The following is a 20,326-nucleotide window of genomic DNA, read 5'->3' as shown; positions in this document are numbered from 1 at the left end:
ATCAGTACACACACATCAGTACACACACACACCAGTACACACACATCAGTACACACACACCAGTACACACACACATCAGTACACACACACATCAGTACACACACACCAGTACACACACACATCAGTACACACACACCAGTGCACACACACATCAGTACACACACACCAGTGCACACACACATCAGTACACACACACCAGTGCACACACACCAGTTATTGTTTCTCATTAGTTCACATATTTAAACCATATCCAGATGCAGGGACTTCACACGGAGCCTTGATTGATTTGGTAAAGGCGTCGAGGAATAAGAGGCTGCGCTCACAAACATGTTCTCCAATATTTTGTACATTTGATATTTTTGAGTTTATTGTCAGAAAGCCGCCGGTTGAAATGAAGCCATGCTTTCAGCTTGCAAAGTCTGCAAACGTCTTTATAGTCCTTTAATTACAGTCAGCGACAGCTGAGAGGTCGGAGTGCAGGAACATTTCTAACCTCAAACCTAAATTCCCGACAAGGAGCAGGATGAGAAGTTAAAGCAGGCGACCACGATCACAACAACGTCTGCTGCCACAGAGACGTCCTGTGGTTTGAACTGCATTGTTCCTTTGGAACAAGAAGGCGTCACAACTCCAAACTGCTGCTCACTTACATGAAAGATCTTTGCCTCGCTGACATTCAGCAACATCTGTGTCGTCTGTTTGAAGCACAATGCTTTTTTCATGAAGTGTCGCATTTAAGTTTTTAAATGCCACTTGGTTCAAATGGTGGAATTTTCCACTCCATCCTTATAATAATAGAAGTCAACATGGAGGATGAATCCAACAGAAGCGATTACAAACAACGTGTGGTTACTTTGGGGATGTCAGGTCGGCAGGGACATTCCAGACATTTTGCTCTGGTGGCGTCCGAGCCATCGTTTATCTCAAGCCCGTCATTTGAAGGATAGAATTAGACTGCAGCGGGACGGCTCCCTTTGTTCGGGGTCCATTTCAAACACTTGCTTTTTGTTGTCACACGTTTCATGGTCGTTTTCCCGACTCTTTCTCCAGAGAGGGGCAGAAATGAGTCAACTGGAGTGTGTGCTCACCGCAGATATCACATGACAAGCTTCTCAGTTTACATACAAGCTCTTCACTCACATGTGGATTCAAGCTTTCCTGAAATGATTTGTAAAAACAGTGAAGTGTAATCATAGAAGTCATTTAGCTGATTAATATTAATTCAGCGCTGACTAATCTGTAGATGGGTGACTCACACACGCTAAGGAAAACCTTGATTATGGTTTCCAGCCCTGCGAGTGTTAGTAACTAGGATCACAGAATGTGTGGAAGACAGCTGTGACTAATGGTGACAAGGCTAATAATGCGTGCACTGATTGATTGAAATATGTTGGTTCTGTTGTCTCATTGTTGATCCAAGATAAGCTGTGGGCTCGCTGCTTTAGCTCCTTAAGATAGCATTTAATTAAGTCGGGAAGCGAGCTTACAGGTGCTGCTGTCCAAACAACTCACTGTCACACTGCGAGGGGGAGACGGGGAGAGAGGGGAGGAAAAAAAGATAAGGGGTAGGACAAGGAGGGAAGTGAACAGAAAGTGAGAGAATGAGAGGGATTAAAAGAAAGAGAGGGTGATAAGCAGAGAGGAGGGCTGAGAGAGAGAGAGAGAGAGAGAGAGAGAGAGAGAGAGAGAGAGAGAGAGAGAGAGAGAGACTACAGTACTGCAGGCTGCATGCAGGAATGAGCAAGCAGAGCTATGTGAGCCTGTTCGCCGGCTTCACCACCCGCTCATTCTCAGCTGAGAGGAGAGAAGGACTGTCAGAGGGGAGGCAGCAGAAGTGTGGCAGCGAGCTGGTAATTAAAGGAGAGACAGAAGGTGGGGGAGACGGAGAGGAGTGAAGGAAAAGAGACGTCGTTTAATAGGTAAGAAGATAAAGAGACTGCGAGTGCAGGAGGGAGAGAGGACGTGTTGGTGAGGGAAGGGAGATGGAGCGACTCGCTCATCCACGCCCCTGACTGTGCTGGAGGAAGAGAAAGGAGCCAAGAACACAGGCAGAAAGCATGAGGAGTGGAAGAAACAAGTGTTTGTGTCTGGTTCACCGTCTGACCATGATGGACTGGCTCAACGATGGATCAGGACTCTACCTACATGCCTGACTGGGAGGTTTTCTCTCCGATATTCTCCCTGTGCTTGCTTTCCCTGCAGCCCTCTGAAGCCTGGAGCTCAGTTGGGAGGCGTGGGTCGTGGGGACACATCTCTCTGCCTCCTCCGTCCTCCGGTTCGCCCTTCCCTCCTTCTGCTCTCCCAGTGACAGTGCAGCCAAGATGTGAAGCGGAGAGCTACGCACAGGTAGACCCACTCGCATGTGCAGTTTCACTCTCTGAGCCTCCAGAGGCGAAGAGGTAAGCCGGGAAAAGGGAGGGGAGCAGAGATGAAGCGAGGTGCAGAGTTCTCTGTGTATCAGGGGGGCAGCCCGGCTCGACGGCCTCCCCAGCCTCTCCCCGACAACCTAAACCTGCGGATCAAGCAGCGCTCGCTCACAAACCTGACCCTACTCAGTGATGGCGAGCAGCGGGTTTACTCCTTTGAGCTTGATGAGCCACCGCCTCGACTCTCACAACCTCAGAACTCTTCATTGTACTCATCCTCCACGCAGCGGGCAGGAGGCAGCCTGCAGGGAAGCCCGAGAAAGGAGGTGGTCACAAGGGGCGGAGGTGTGCGGGGCACCAGAGCTCGATCCCTGTCGCTCTCCCTCACCAAGGTGCTTTCTCAGTCGGAGCACTCCCTCATCCCGGTCCCCTGGCGATGCACAGGTGGGCGTCCACAGCGGGCGTCGTACAGCGGCCATCCGCGGACTGAGCCAGCGCGGACGTCCAGGGAGATGGGGGGAACGGAGGAAGAGGGCAGCGCCAGGCGTTCAGACGAGGAGCCAGCGGCAGGCAGGGGTGCTGGGAAGCGGGTAGGCAGGGAGAAGGACAACGGGTACTGGGCAGAGGAGGAGGTTTCAGGGGGAGGTCCTCGTGAGGGAACGGCTCAGCTGGATAAAGAGGTGATCCTCACCATGCTGGGCGACCTGGAGCAGGTGCTGCACACACAACCGCGCCCACGTAAGTTGCAGGAAACGAGCATGAGGCCGACATTACATTCTACACACATGAATAATTCACAGGCTACATTCCTCAAACATGAAGGGATTACTATGACAACACCACACATTGGAAAGTTTGTAGTAAAACAACTTATTTATGTGGAGTGACTTTGTTTTGGTTTAGAAATGCAAATTTAAGCAGATTATTAAAATGTCAAAGCAGAAAAAGCCTTCAATAAGATGGTTATTTTCTTAATCCTCACGGTGGGGAACCTTTTTGTAACGGCACATTGTTAGTATTTTAAGACATTATTTAAAAGATATTTGTGAGACAATGTTGTAAAAGCATACACACCCTCCATCGTTCATACACACACATTCACTCAATGCATCATCTACAATTAAACCGTTTCTGTTTCATCACTTTCATCCACACACTGTCACTCTGCTGTGTGTGCAGCACTGATGAGTCTTACCTACAGGAACCTCTCTGTACCTCCACAGCAGCTCCATTAACGTCCAGCCTGGAAGAGATGGAGTCTAATGGTACTTTAGAATGAGCAGCCATGTAGAACCTGGCTTTGATGTGAGAGGAAAGGGACGTGGAAGCTCTCTTATATATAGATGTGACAGTAGAGATGGTTATTGTGCAGATAAAGCAAAGTAAAAAGGACATTTTTAAACAGGTTGAACATGATGCAGCATCAAGAAGAAATGTCCTGCAATATATAAACGATGGTAAATAAACAACTCTGTGTGTGTGTGTGTGTGTGTGTGTGTGTGTGTGTGTGTGTGTGTGTGTGTGTGTGTGTGTGTGTGTGTGAGAGCATTAACATCCTTAAAGAACTCTTTCACTCTGCCGGCTGCTGTCGTGGCACTTTAAGGTTTTAGCCTCGGGGGGGATTTGTCGTTGATACGTATTAACAAGCTCTCAATGTGCTGCAATGTCTGTTAGGAAACACATCCAGCAACAGGGCCGGACGATGTGTTTGGATACATGGATCTGTGTGTGTGTGTGTGTGTGTGTGGTTTTGCAACAGGAGGAATGTAAACAAACAAAAACAATGGTGAAGATAATGTGACCGGCCTCTTTAACATAAAAGAATCAGACATCAGGGAAATATTATCCATCAACTTTGACGCTTGAGCACCGAGCAGCATCGCTGTAAACAGTCCGCCTCCTCTTCTCTCACTGGAGCGTTCCGTCCTGCGGTGCGCCCGTCCACTGCAACAGCTTGATGCTGGATGCAGCGATGGAGCCATACGGGCCTGCTGCTAGGTTAGCATGACTCTTATTTTCCTGTGAATGGACATTGGCCAGAAGCAGGCTAGGTCGTGACAGTCTTAAAGGTCATAGCTGGGGGGGGGCTGAGCTCCCCTCTCGGCTCTCTTACCTCTCCTCCCTGGGCTGTCGCTCCACCCTCGCTGGTGTTTGATCCATCTTCAACAAAAATGTGGCGAAGTTCACGGGAGCTACCGGCCACTGCATCCACATGCACCGCAAGTCGGATGCTACCATAACAGTGTTCAGCTACAGCAAGGGGCTTCAGTGTGTGTGTGTGTGTGTGTGTGTGTGTGTGTGTGTGTGTGTGTGTGTGTGTGTGTGTGTGTGTGTGTGTGTGTGTGCATCATCAGTGGTTATCAGCCTCACAGATGAGGGTCCGTTCTTGCACGCTACACCCACTGGAAGTCGGGTGAAGCGAGACTCTCCATCTTGCTGTGACACGGACAAAGCAAAGCAGCTGTAACGTTGGACCTTAATTGTTTTATTCTTTAAGTGAAGCACCTTGAGATGTTGCTCTATTTTTATTATTATTATGATTATTGATAAGGGGTGGAGGTCTGTCACCACTGATAACTGATAACATTATTCACACACCTGCTGCTCTTCTTGACGAGATGGTGAATCGTTTTACTGTCGGCTTTTGGAATCAATATTAGTTTTCTGCTCCTCAGAGGCTCCGATGTGTGTATCGGTGTGTATCAGTGTGTAGTTGTGTTGCAGTCCAGCTGTTCTCTGGGCAGACCTCTGCTGCTGTACCGCAGTGAAGTGCTCACACACACACATACACATACACACAAACAAACAAATGCATACACACGCCTTGGGCTGCTTCTCAATGTTGCAGGAAGTGTCCTGATGGAGACTCCAGGGCCAGATCTCCTCAGGTCATCTTTATAATGGGATTGTAATTGGATCTTTGTGGACGAGCCCTGGTGAGAGGAGCAGAAGACTTGGAGATAACAGTGATGCTTTGAGTGTGTGCTACCAGAGATCCATCTCAACCGACCCAGACAAAAGTCTTTCTGTGCTTCAGCAGAGTGTTTGTCTCTGTGTTGTTTCACGTGTATTACATCCTGACAGGAACACATGCAGGGTCCAGGAGCTGACTCTGTCACTGTGATGTGTGTTCCCTGTTCTAGAAGTTTTAGAAGAAGATATCTGATATGAGGTCGGAGGTTAAGAGCATGCGGCACCTCGACCTTCAGTCTGTTCGCTGTGCAAAGACTAAACATGACCTCAATTACAGCAGACTGCTCTGCACCCTGTGAGGTCATCACGCGGCACGATACAGTAGGACTGAGGTCGTGTCCTGACTTAATGTTGGTTTGCAGACACTGCGGTGTTTGGATCATTTAAACAAAGTGACTTTGTTAACCTGCGCTGAAAGCCTTTAAGTCTCATCCTACCTGCGACTGAGACGAGCTTCATGTTCATGTGTTCCTGCATCTTCAGCTTTTTATTGCAGATTTAAAGCATTTAAAAAGAGACAATGGTCGTGAATGAAAATGAGTCGCAGCATGTGAAATCAGATTCAGAGTCACCGAGGTCCTCCCTGCTGTCAGTGTGGAAGGTCGGCTTCACGGTCAGTGTTGTACGATAGAAGTAATGCAAAGCACAATATTGATTTATATGATCCAAATGCCTTGAGGTCAACTCAGAATGTTTAATATTCTATAATTCTGCTCTCTGCAGTCACCGCAGCTCGCTGTCAGTCAGCGCACGGTGACGGAGCTTCTGGCTCTCATCTTACCGTTTCGCCGCTTTGTCGCCTTGTTGACCAGGATCTGCTGACTCATTCCTTTCCACCGTGGAGACTCCTGAAAGCACCTTTAGACTGCAGAGCATCATTCTGCCTCATGCCACTCGTTAATTACCCATCCTGTGGTCCCCGCCTGCGGCTACAGGCTACCTTGACGAGCTAACAGAGAGGCTTAATTGGAGCAGTTCTGAAACTCTGTCTAATATCTGAGTGAAACATGTGCTTCCTGTGTAAACAAGGCCCTGAACATGAAACGGCTGCAGGGCGGGACAAGAAGACGGTGGACTGAAGTGGCAGCGTTCCCCGATGTGTCTGACAGAGAAGCACAGGAGCTCTGACAGAGTTTGCTTTCACAGGCACAACTGTGTCTTCAAATAACTGACAGAGACATTTCTGCTTTGGCCTGAAGAAAGAATGTCTGAACTGCGTCCAATAATGTTTCCAGTTGTTGGACTAAAGGAGCCGCATGTGGTGCAGCCTGACAAGCGGATTCATTCACAGACTTCCCAATTGTCATCATGGGGTTCAGAGACGTGCACTCACGCCGCCTGTCATCATTCTGTTTCCCTACTCAGATTTTTAGTGGCATCCCATAAAATACTGTACGTCAGATGTCCTCCTTACTTCTTATATTGTATGTGTGTGTGTGTGTGTGTGTGTGTGTGTGTGTGTGTGTGTGTGTGTGTGTTCAGGTCCAAACTTCTCAGTTAATCATATAAACTGTGTGTCTCCAGGAGAGGATCCTGAGACGAGACGCATGAGGACGGTGAAGAACATCGCTGACCTGCGGCAGAACTTGGAAGAAACCATGTCCAGTCTGCGGGGGACACAGATCAGCCACAGGTAGGCTCACACATGGTACTGCCCACTTACTGCTCCTGGTAAATAACTCTGGTTAAAAGTTTAGAACATGCAGACAATGAATCTGTTGTGCTATTCTTATGTTGAACAATTAGAAGCTTAGACCTTGAATGTATCGGGATATCTGTGGGCCCGTGTACATCAGGGGACAACAAGAGAAAGATTCTTGTCTTGGACAAACATTTATATCCGTCCAACACATGTTCACAGGCACCATCAACCATCAACCATCAACCCTCCAGTCATAAACTCACCACTAAACTGTCCCAGCTGAAGTAATTCACTCCTGAAACACAATCTAGCAGCTTGTTCCTCCAGTCAGGCTGGAACATCTCGTTTCTATCTCACAACACAAATGAGAAACTTTCCATCTGCTTCGTACGTGGTTCTCTTAATTATTTATACTTTCACTGGCATGACTTTAGTGTCACTGTGGGTTTTGTTTGACCACAACATTCTCCTGGTCGGCTTCAAACATCCCAGCCTCCACCTGGCTCTCTGCACGCCGCACGCCGCTTCAGTCACAGAACCAAAGGCTGAGAAAACACATTCGGCTGCCACTTATTATATCGTCACATCTAAAGTTCACTTTCTGTCCCCTTTAACTTTACATAGTTGATCAACTGTAAATATGGAAATAATTTAAGAAAGACATATATAGATTCTAGTAACCGACAACAGGAACATGTAAAGAATATAACTCTAACCCTTGAAATAGAAGAAAGCAGAATTGTACCATCTCACCCTTTAAGGCTCTTTTCACTCTCTGATGTTCAACGTCTTCAAACCGCGTCAGAGCCAAAACAAAGACACGTTGAAGGAGACACATGTCCCCATCAGACCCCTGGAAACAAATGACGTCCCTCTGTAACCCGCCATCTTCCTGGATTTAATTAAAAAACAGGCGTCACCTTCCTCAGCAGCTGGCACATACGAACTGACATTCAGGAGTTGATGGACAACCATTATGTAAAAGACTCTCTGAGAGCCACGGGCAACACGCAGCCTCTCCCACAGACGGATGATAACCATTGGTTAATGTCAGCTCCCCGGGCAGCGGCTCCCTGCTCGCCGGTACTCCATTATTCTGTGTGCTTTGCCCCATTTGCAGAGGAAGGTGGTGGTCAGGCTGCAGACAGCCATGACAGATGGCAGTCTGTGTGTGTGTGTGTGTGTGTGTGTGTGTGTGTGTGTGTGTGTGTGTGTGTGTGTGTGTGTGTGTGTGTGTGTTTTTCTACTTCTTTCCTCAGAGCATCTCAGCCAGACGCGATCAATACAGCGGCAATGTTTTACCATCACGTTTAATCCAATGGCGTGAGCTGCAAGTCTCCTCATGCATCAGACGCCAGCATGAATTATGTGCATCACCTACATACACACGGTGTCTGTGTGTATGTAGGTGTGTGTGATTTAGTAAACCATCGGATGTAATGGGAATAAGGGGAGTGGGCTCTGAGTTGTAATGTATGTGTCCCTCCCTGCATAACAACTGATCACCATGAAGCGTTGTTGAATTGATGGAGCAGACATCACCTTCATCACTCTCAATACCTTTAATAACATTCATACAGACTGACTGTCAGCAGGAGACATCGTTCCTCTTTCTTCAAAACTGCACTAAAGTATAATTAACAATTCATTCAAAATCATTTGACCCTGTTGGAAGTTTTCACCTCAAGAAACCTCCATGAGTTCTGTGCTTTGTGCAGAAGAAGGTTTGTGAAGGTGTAATCTGTTAGGGCTTAAAGTTTTACATTGTTTCTCAATGTTATAGTATTTTTGGTATTATGGTTGTGACTGTTAACACATACGTTTACATGAGCTGTAAAACATGTTTTAATATGTTTAATAATGCTCGTCATAACCTTGACTTGGTGTGCAGGACGACTGTCCATCAGTAGCAACATCTGGCTTCTTTACAAATAACTTTAAAAATGATGAAAATGGATGTTTGGAAGTTATGAATGTATTTAGAAGATAAGAATCCAACCGACACTTTCATCATCAGTAGACGGCTGAGAGATGAAATGTGGGAGAGAGATGGAGGACGACGTGCACCAAAGGTGTCCAGATGTGAACCAGGGATTCATGGCCAGCTCCCCATCTGGACCACCTTGTGTCCCTTTCATTTCCTATTTAAATGGCCTTTGCCCTCCCCCCCCCCCCCCCCCCCCCCCCCCCTCAAGTGGTTGAGCTACAGTTCGCTTGAAAGCGAGTCGCTCTCTCTACACTGACCTTCTCTGATGCTGCAGCTCAGGTCACGTCCACAACATTCTCCAGACATCCTGATGTGTCTCGACACAACATCTGTATCCATCAAAAATACTCCTTACATTTCACTCCACTGTTTTGTTTTCTATCCACACAATGAAACGTGGTATTGATTTGACATTTAGAAGGAAAGAAGCGTCTCAGTGAGAGAAGAAGCTCCTGAACAGGCGGCGTCCCCTGCTGCCTGCGGGGGCCGGAGGGGTCTCTGATCACCGCTGGTCCGGTTTGTGTGCACGTTTTAGTTTTTAATGTGCTGACGATTTAAAACCGGGACATTTGAAAGGACTGCAGGCGAACAGAACACGTGAAGCTCCGCCCCCAAAATATGTTTTAAATCCAGAAACACTTTTCAAGTTTGACTTTGTGGATAAGTGACGTGCTTCAGCCGGAGGAAGATAATACGAGACTCTTCTTCACAAGATGAGACAGGAGACAGGAAGAGACCTGGCTCCTCTGATGGAGTGTGTGGGGCGGGGGGGGGGGGGGGTCAGATTGAATGTGTGTGCTGTGATGGAGCTGCAATTTCTCTGAATTGTTCTCAATCTAGTAGAGTTATCATCTCACTACTACACACACACACACACACACACACACACACACACACACACACACACACACACACACACACACACATCCCACGTCCCTCATTATAGTGGAGCAGTAACGTCACATGTAAGACGTGAAGTCAGCAGGGTTAGAAGCAGCTCTGTGAACACTTACAAACGTTTTAAAAAGAATCTTCACTGGAAGGAGTTTTACAAAACGTCCATTTTGTATTTTGACTGAGATTCCGAGTTGTTGATTATGAAAAAGAGCCGGCTTATCGAGCCAGTATTGAGCAGAATGAACCTCCACCTGAAATACAAGATAAACGTTAGAGGTGGAGCACGTCAGCAGCAGCAGCACAGTTCCAGTGTTTTCAGCATTGCTCAGCAATAACCGATCTTCTGCTGTCAACACGGATTCTTCTCCCGCTGAGCTCTCGGCTGAACACAACAGTCTCTCTGTTCGGCTTCATTCTGGTTCGGTCCTGATCCATAGTGCAATGAAGCACGGATCCTAAACAAACAGCAGCGTTAGTGGGAAATGATTTTACATTAATAACTATGTTGTTATATGTAGTCGTTAATCTCACATGTATGTATCATATCATTCATTTAGGTTAGTGTGAAATATCTCAGCACCTTCATGCTGATTCATGTCCACACACACACACACACACACACCCACACACACACACACACACACACACACACACACACACACACACACACACACACACACACACACACCACACACACACATCCACACACACACACACACACACACACACCCACACACACACCCACACCCACACACACACACACACACCCACACACACACACACACACACACCCACACACACACACACCCACACACACACACAAACACACAGCCTCCCTCAGTCTCTGCTGCCTGGACATGAAGATAAGCTGATTTAACGAGCACATTGTGTTTGATTGGTTGAATTAATTTGATTTCTATACCATAGAAAATGGATTTCTGTGTTTCCATATTCGTCTGTGATTGCTTGTCAGATAAGCAGGTGTGTGTGTGTGTGTGTCAGGAGGTGTTGACAGAGATGTGATGTGAACAAGGCATCGATGCCCCTCTCATGTTGGCACTTGGCATCACAGATGTGCAGTTCTGCCCTTTAACACACACACACACACACACACACACACACACTGTTCTCACACCTCTCTCACTGCTGTGTGTGAGACACTGCTTTAAGATGTCATTGCTTTCGTTCCCTAATGACGGCTGGCAGGCAGAGTCTCCTCCACACGCAGCTCCTCTCTGCTGCATCAGGAGTGTGTTTACCTTGACATGGTTTAAATCAGCTGTGCGTCAACTATGCAGTGAATTGTGTGTTTTTTTGTGAGGACTGAGACAAAGTGTTTACAATGCTGCAGGTTAATATATTAACATACAGACTTCACATCTCAGCTGCAGCGTCGGTCGACAGGAAAGAATTCTGTTTGTACAGAATATTCTTTAAATGCTGTTTCAGCCTCAACTATGGAGACTTCCTGCTTTTCTGTTTCATATCATATTAAAATGAATATCTTTGCGTTTCCAACATAATAAGACATTTAAAGACTTTTATTTTCTGACATTTCATAGACGAATCGATAAATTGAGAAAATACTCTGCAGATGAATCGGTATGTAAAGAATACTATATGTGTCGGTCTTCTTTCCATGGCAGCATGTCTCATGTATAACACAGCACAGCGTCATGTTGTCTGCACAGGGAGCGCTTCCTTAAAGACGCAGTGCAGAGCAGCGTTGAGGTTTATGTCCCTGAGACACTGTAGTGCTCTCTTTCCTCCAGCAGAGAGAGCTCAGGCGAGCTGCCACCGCTGCCAGGCTCCGCCGCCAGGCTCCGCCGCCAGGCTCCGCTCTGTGCTGCAGGGCCTGCGGCCGAAGTCCTGCTGACTCACTAGTTAAACTTCTGTCTTGTCTTTGCAAACGTAATAAAAACAGTTAAGATTATTTATTTTGTTATAAAAAATAATTTTTCAAAATTGAGAAAGTGCAGTTATTTCACTGGTTGATTTACTTCATTGTTGCTGATGCAGATGTTCCGGAATCAGATTGTATTTTATGTGTCAGTTCAAAAGTAAAATACATTTGATGGTTAGAAACAGACTGCATGTGATGCAGCGTGATGTCTGACACATGTTCTCATGGGAGCCTTCGCTTCTGCTATACTCCCCCTTCAAGTTAACACAGTGGAAGAAACAGCACTTTAGGAAGGTCACACACACACACACACACACACACACACACACACACACACACACACACACACACACACACACACACACACACACACACACACACACACACAGCAATGTTAGAAGCAGCATAGATTTGGAGGGAGCGGCTCTCCTCCAGTTGACAGCTCTCTACTTTAGTACGATAGATCTTTTCACCTGAATGATTTGCTCTTTGCACAGCACTGCACTCGATATGATGACTTGTGATTTTGGTCCATTTGAGGCACTTTTCTCAAGCGACTGATCAGGTCAGAGAATACCAGTCTGATAATTATCCCTTTCTGCTATGTCATGCTGGCCCTGACACAGACACAGATGTAAGATGAAGGGATTTATTTGTCTCCCAAAGTGCAGAGGTGAGAATATTTACAAAAATAGTGAAAACATGAGATAAAACGAGTTCCTCAATAACTCCAAACACGATACAGTCTAGATACAGTGCTCTGTACCAACAGCCTGATGGACTCCCCAGGGGAAGCTTGTCCACACGCAGCCCCTCCCAGCACGCTTCACTTTATCATGACAAAATACAATTAATAAGTGTTCTAACTAAATAAAGCATTTACAGCTTCTAAACCCTAAAACTAATATATTAAACAAGAATAATCTACACGTGATGGAGTGACACGCCTCTGTCTTTCCAACGACACTCACATCTGTGGTGACGGCGGTGAATCTGCCGCACACTTTAACAAACGTAAGTGAATTTAATGTCTGTGTCACGATCTCATGAGTCAGAATTAATTCCTTTACTTTCTCTTTCTACACCCGTCTCCACAGTACCATAGAAACGACCTTCGACACCACGGTAACCACTGAGGTCAATGGGCGGAGTCTACCAGCCCTCACCACACGCTCCTCCCCCATGGCCTGGCGTCTGGGCCAATCACAAACCCCGCGTCTCCAGGCAGGCGACGCCCCCTCAATGCCCAGCAGCTATGCTGCGCCCAGGGCGAGCACGACGAGCGCTGGCACCACAACAGGGCGCTACAGCGGGCACTCGGACCCTTCCAGGTTTGTGTTCAGCACCCCCCTGAGGCGAGCGGCAGCAGGGGCGAGGGGGGCGGAGCAGGGGGAGAAGGGAGGAGGAGGGCTGGAAGGAGGGAAGCAGATGGAGATGGCAGGGTACATGAGTGATGGGGACCTCCTAGGGAGGAACGGCCGGATGGATGAGATCACCAGCGGGTAGGATGACAAGTGCTACGCATGTTAGCTTCCTCTGATGCACTCACTAATTCTGACTTCTGCTTTAAAATGATGAATTATTACATATGAATTATGATTTATTCACATACTAACTGAACAAAGTTGTGTTTACATGCAATGTTACTCACCCAAACACATTGTGTTCCTTTTGTGAGTGACCGAGATCAGATGGATCCGGCTGTGGTTCAGGGGTTCATGCCGATCCCTGGAGTGGTGTGCCGCTGGCGTTCCACCGGCATATACCATATACCTAACGGCAGGTGCCGCTTGAAAGTGGTGTATGCCACTGTCAGACACACCAGTAACGTTCACTGATACATATTTCCCATAAATTTATTTCCCATAAATGTTTATTACTTTATTAGATATGATAGACAGGAAATATTCTCACTATGATCAATCTTCAGATAGTCTGATACGACAACGTACTGTATGTATTGATTACACCTGATAACCGATATAAAAACCCCCACAAAAAAAGGGCTTATGCCGCTGGAGCAGAGGGGTGTGTCGGTGTTCAAAACTGATAATGCCACATTGATAACAACAGGTTCTATAAATACATTGTCAATAAATACAGAAAAAATAATTCACAATTCATTAATGAGAAATATGCATTGAGGGAGGTTACTGGTGTGACACCACTTTCAGGCGGCACCTGCCGTTAGGAAGCGGTATATGCCGGTGGGCGGCACTCAACCCCAGAGATCGGCATGAGCCGCTGAACCATCCGCCACTTTTAGATCTTGGCGCCGCTGCTTTGTGTGCATTGTTTACGTGCACTTTTGCTTGCTAGTAGTCTTTTCCTATGTTGGAGCATTGAAACGTGACCAACTGTTGATCAGAGCATGAAACTGACTGCAGGATGTGAATTGTGTCGCCCTCGTGCTCACACGCATGCACATACATCTAACACCCTAATGCGTGTGCATGACACACCAAATATATGTTTGAATCAGTGATTAAAGATGTATGTGTTTAGTGGATGTTTTTGTGAAGCAGCCATGAACTCTGAAATGCAAAATATTATTTATTCAATCTAATTCTAATCGTTCCCACGTTTTGATTAGTTAGTGCGCAGAAGTTGACTGTATACATGCAGAGCAGCCCGCTGCAGTGATGTCACACGATCATCACACACACATCGGCTGGTTGAAGATGCTGCACCAGCATCAGACTCTTGTCAAATCTAATCAAAATATCGTTTTGATTAATTATCCTACACAGTTTTTTCTGCACATCAGCAGGCGTGTCATCACTTCTGTCTGCACACACATTAATCAAAACGTGGGAACAAATTCATTAAATTGAGGTAATTATATCTGGTGGACACAAATTAGTAAATTGTGGCCCCGATATATATATATATATATATATTCTTCTTTCGTCTCTGGTCCCTCCCAGGCTCTGTAGATTAACACTTTAGACAGTTTAAAGTTCTTCTTTTGGTTGAGGGAAGGGTAAGTATTTACCACCTGAGTTCAGTCTTACTGTATGAATGAGAGAGTGTACACTGTACTGTACTAAACTGTACTGTACTGTACTACACTGTACTGTACTACACTACACTGTACTACACTGTACTGTACTACACTGTACTACACTGTACCGTACTGTACAATACTGTACTGTACTGTACTACACTGTACTGTACTACACTGTACTACACTGTACCGTACTGTACAATACTGTACTGTACTGTACTACACTGTACTGTTCTACACTACACTGTACTGTACTACACTGTACTGTACTACACTGTACTACACTGTACCGTACTGTACAATACTGTACTGTACTGTACTACACTGTACTGTACTACACTGTACTACACTGTATCGTACTGTACAATACTGTACTGTACTACACTGTACTGTTCTACACTACACTGTACTGTACTACACTGTACTGTACTACATTGTACAGTACTGTACTGTACAATAATGTACTGTACTACACTGTACTGTACTACACTGTACTACACTGTACCGTACTGTACAATACTGTACTGTACTGTACTACACTGTACTGTTCTACACTACACTGTACTGTACTACACTGTACTGTACTACACTGTACAGTACTGTACTGTACAATAATGTACTGTACTACACTGTACTGTACTGTACAATACTGTACTGTACTGTACTGTACAGTACTACACTGTACTGTACTGTACTGTACAATACTGTACTGTACTGTACAGTACTACACTGTACTGTACTACACTGTACAGTACTGTACTGTACAATAATGTACTGTACTACACTGTACTGTACAGTACTGTACAATACTGTACTGTACTGTACAGTACTACACTGTACTGTACTACACTGTACAGTACTGTACAATACTGTACTGTACTGTACTGTGTTTCTGAAGGGTGAATACAGGTTTATTTGTTTTTTGAGCCTCAGCACAATATGTCTCCTTTGATATAGCTTTGCTTTCTACTGACTAAAATACTTTGAAGGCCATTTCTGTTTTCTGAAGGTTCATGAAAACAAGTCACATATTTCTCACTGAATTCGATTAGCAGTGAATGTTTGGTTTAGTTGAAGAACGCCCTGAAGTTCTCAGCTCGCTGTGTATTCATGTCTCCAAGGACTCGTCTTTCTGTGCACATTAATACAAAGAGCCCACATCATAGGTTTGTCATGGTAGTGAAGCGTGCACATTGAGTCCACGCGGCCGTGCACGGACAGATTCATGAATGAAAAGAGACGAGTCAATGTCTTCCACGAAACATCACGAAATGTGTGTGTGTGTGTGTTTTTCTGACCTTCATTCAATCCATTGCAGTAAAAACATTGAGCGTTGTATCAAAAAAGCAATTCACATTCTACACACACATACATCCCCACATGGCATCCATGCACTTACTGTAAGACTTTCTGAAAAGAGTTTTGGGTGCATGGCAGACTGAGGGGGGTGAAGCCTCCGCAGGATCAAAGACGTCACAACAGAAGCTGTAGCAACACGTTGGGGGAAGTTATTACCTTAATTATTACCTTAATTAGCTCAACGTTAATGATCCCCTGTCCTATCAGCCGTGTCTGATAGCTTTCTGGCAGTAGCCTCAAATCTTACCACTTACTGCCACACACACAGACACACACACACACACACACACACACACACACACACACACACACACACACGTTTAACAAGGTTCCCGCAGATCCTTAAAAAGTCTTAAATTACATTGAATTCATTCATCTAAAATAAATCCTTAATCTGTATTAAAGTCATAAAAAGGCAGAGAAATAGAAAGTAGGATTTTATGAATTTAAAATCTCAAAATAATTGGTCATTCTGAACTCCTCTCACATTAGCGTCAGCTAACGATCACGTTCAGTTTGCTCGGAGCCTGAGAAAGTGCAAATTAAATTTAGATAATCAACCAAGATTTCAGACGATGTTTACGAGGCAGAAAATGTTTCAATGCACGATAATTGAGTTTGTTTTGATCTTAAATTTCATTCCGTGAGTCAAAGTCTGTCGGAACGTTTATAATCAATCTGTTGCTTTTTATTAACTAAAATACAGAAATACTGAAGACTTTTTATTCCATTTTATTTCTACGTGTTCCTCAGCAGGTTTTACAATCTGCATCATAACATCTACTTCCTGTAATCGATCCCCCTCTCACAGATACCTGACAGACGGCGGCCTCCATCTGTACGCAAGGAACGCCGGCCGATCCTCGGACGGGGCTTCTTCTCGAGAAGTTTCGCAGATAGGGAGCAAAGAGATGCAGGGCGACATTGACAGGTAAGGAGTCCTGCTGCTTGCTTTGCTGAAGTGTGTCTGACATTGGTGTGGGCCACACGCAGCTCTAACTGAGGTTCCACAGTGTTGAGATCCATGCAGGTCACACTGGATACATAAAAGCACATTGTTATATTAGCATATAGTTTTAGACTTTTGGCAGCTGATGTTCCTCTGCAGAGCTGCGTGCGATGAGTTTAACAGTGTAAGCTTCAGTGGCTTTCAGCTGAAGCCAGGTGGATGTTTACAAGGGCAAACCCAGCAGACCGTGTTGTGCAGCCAGTGATGCGTGTGTGCGAGAAAAGCGGTAAGCTGTGGTGAGAATGGCAGAAAGTTTTGAAAACGTATCAACTTTCCCCGAGCAGAAACTGCACACACATCTTCTGATGTTACCGGTCGGTTAGACATTCACCTGGTGTCCTCTAGCAGCGCAGCACGGACACATGAGCCAAGCTGTGTCAGTGAGTGGACTAATAACACACATGTTGTTAGTTATCACATCAGTTAAAAGAAGATCACAGAGAATAGCAGAAGGTGGTCATCTCAATGTCCGCTGCTCCACTTAACATAAATAGTATAAAAAGTAAAAAGTATGAAATAAGTTCATGTCCTTCAGAGGTGACAGTCAGGGCCCCGCCCTGCTGCGGGGACATCTCACATGAGGGGAGAAGCCGAGACGTGCTATCGATTTGAAGCTGTCAAGCTAAGATGGTGATGACAGGCCTTCAGGGAGGCGACTGATGCGCTGACGTCTCCCAGCATTGCAACCGCAACTTCTGCCAACATTGTAATGAGTGTCAGTGTTTCGAGGAGTGTGAGGCTCCAGAAGCATCCAGATAACCGCAAGAATGAGTTGTATAATGCTTTAAATGAGTAAAGGGCTGTTAAAGACTCTTCCCCCCCCCCCCATCTGCCTGTCAGACTTTGACACTCAAAGGGATGGATGAGTATGAACCCTGTGAACTGTCGTATCTTCACCCTGCACGTGTTTTATCTCTGGATATGAATATTACGCCTAAAGTCTTTCTCACCTTGCCTTCACATAATTCCCAAATGATGCGGCTTCTCTAAGCTAAAGTCTGTGTTAGCGCTTTGGGCCTCGGGGGCGATGAGGAAATATTGCCTGCAGGCAAGAGACTTGAGATTGTTTTTTGAACTCTGGAACCCTGTTTTTCTCCATTTCTCCTCACAGAGCTGTGTGCACACACACAGAAGTACACATGGCTCTAAAGCTGCTCCCTCTGACATGTGTGATTGTCAGACGCTGAGCTGTCACATAGCACAAACCTCCGGGGGGGTGGGGGTGGGGGGGGGGTTCACACCTCAGTCTGGCTTTAGCTCCCTCCGTAGGACAGGATCTGCCTCCCATGATTGGTTCCTTCTTTATCCCAAAGCATTCGTCTTCCCCAGCTTTAAGAGGAGTGAGCAGCGGACGAGTTCAAACAATCTGTTCGCTGACTTCCAAGAACTTTTCATCTCCTCTCATGCTCATGCTGCCGTTCTAGGAATGTCAAATACCAGCAAAGCATTTATTCTTAGACTGTAAGTGAGTCAAATCCATATTGTGTGGTTTCTCCTGCCGCTGGTCACTGTGAACTCACCAGGACAGGAAGTGGAAATTAGAATGTTTCTGCTGCTTGAGGAACTGGCAGGGAGCATTAAACTCATGTCTCCTTCCTTTAGTCCCAGAGACCATGTTAGTGTTCTGCAGGTTACCTCTGGATCTGCAGATGAAGGTTGTGTTACACATCATTCACAGTGTATAAGGGGCCGGACACATGTCAAATCTATCGTTGTCAATGTAAAAGTGTCGCTCCAAGGCGAGAGCGCCGCCACCGCGGGGAGCAAGTGTTCCCATGGGGCTGTTTATCAGGACACCACGGCTGCACCCTGAGGTGAAGTTTGACTTTTGACAACTATACTTTATCTTTCTGCCGTAAGTCTTTCTGTCCAGTGTTTCCCCTACGCACACACACACACACACACACACACACACACACACACACACACACACACACACACACACACACACACACACACACACACACACAGTAATTGGGAGGTTACACTTGTCTCTCCTGGCACACTGGCAGTAGTAGAGAGAGTTCCTGGGTCTGTGCACATAAACTGAACTCCCATGAGGCTCGTTATGCTTCATGCTTCTCCCCGTCCGTAACGACTCCCCCGGCAGCTTCAGCCCAAGGCAACAGAGCCTGCAGGGATTCATCTCCTTGACTCATTAGTTCCTGCAGGGATTCATCTCCAAGACTCATCAGAGACTGGCGGTCAGCAGGTGGACAGTGTGGGCTTGTGTTTCCTGCACTCGGCCTGACATGAGATGTTGCTTGATGGGACTATAGGTGCTGCTAGATACTGCTGACCCGCAGGGCTGGATCACATCAGCGATGTTAGAGGAAGTGATGCAATATGTTTCTGGAGGTGGTTTTGGGATGAAATTAGAAAGACACAGCAGAACACTGAAAGATGGATTTAAAGAAATATAATACTCTGGCTGGATGGCAAATTCATTAGTTTTAAAAGTAAAGAAAAATAAAGAAGCCCCTTCACTTCAAATATGGAAAGCATTAATGAAATATTCATTTAGCTTTACACAGGAGAGTGACGGAAGACGGCAACAAAGAGAAACAATTTCACAGAACATGGAGCTCAATACATGAAGCTCTGTAGGATCGTTATTATCTGAGAGGACGACCGCATGAGATGGATGAGCCGGTCGAACAGGGTTAAACCATGACATTTGATTTCTTCAAGAAATTACAATTATGTTAGTGGTTGAAATATTGAATTGTATTCAGAACCTTACGCACTCGATATATATATATATATATATATATATATATATATATATATATATATATATATATATATATATTTATATATGTGTATATACATTCCTGCAACTGACCATCGGCCCCGGAGCAGCTGAACAACAAAGGCTCAGATCTTCTGATCATTTCAAATACAATGTTGAGTCCAGCCATGAAGCCTCTTCTAAAAATACCCTCCGGTCCTGCAGCTGATGAGTGTTCGCTCGACGCTCTGCTGTCAGGAAGAGACGGCCAAGGAGAGAGTTCTGACACCAACGGGCTTCTTCAGCACAGACATGAATAAGTAACCGGGACGCTTTTAGCATCCTGGAGTCTGTGTGAGGAACTCTCTCTCTCTCTCCTCTCTCTCTCTCACTCTCTGTCTCTCTCTCTCTCTCTCTCTCTCTCTCTCTCTCTCTCACTCTCACTCTCTCTG

The 20,326-nt window shown here is 45.8% G+C and overlaps 1 protein-coding gene across 4 annotated transcripts in view; it reads left to right on the top strand.

The window, feature by feature from the left end:
• Nucleotides 1-20,326, top strand: part of nav3 (neuron navigator 3) — a 161,052-nt gene that overhangs the window by 94,155 nt on the left and 46,571 nt on the right. For all 4 annotated transcript variants that reach the window (XM_029462525.1, XM_029462522.1, XM_029462523.1 and 1 more), the window contains exons 10-12: nucleotides 6,864-6,972; nucleotides 12,866-13,270; nucleotides 16,946-17,065. In XM_029462525.1, coding sequence (XP_029318385.1) covers nucleotides 6,864-6,972; nucleotides 12,866-13,270; nucleotides 16,946-17,065 — 634 coding nt within the window. The remainder of the gene's footprint in view (nucleotides 1-6,863; nucleotides 6,973-12,865; nucleotides 13,271-16,945; nucleotides 17,066-20,326) is intronic.

The sequence above is a fragment of the Cottoperca gobio genome, chromosome 23 (assembly GCF_900634415.1).
Source record: "Cottoperca gobio chromosome 23, fCotGob3.1, whole genome shotgun sequence".
In the NCBI taxonomy this organism is placed as follows: domain Eukaryota; kingdom Metazoa; phylum Chordata; class Actinopteri; order Perciformes; family Bovichtidae; genus Cottoperca; species Cottoperca gobio.
Note: the sequence above shows the minus strand (reverse complement) of the source record. Positions and strands in the feature narration are given on the sequence as shown.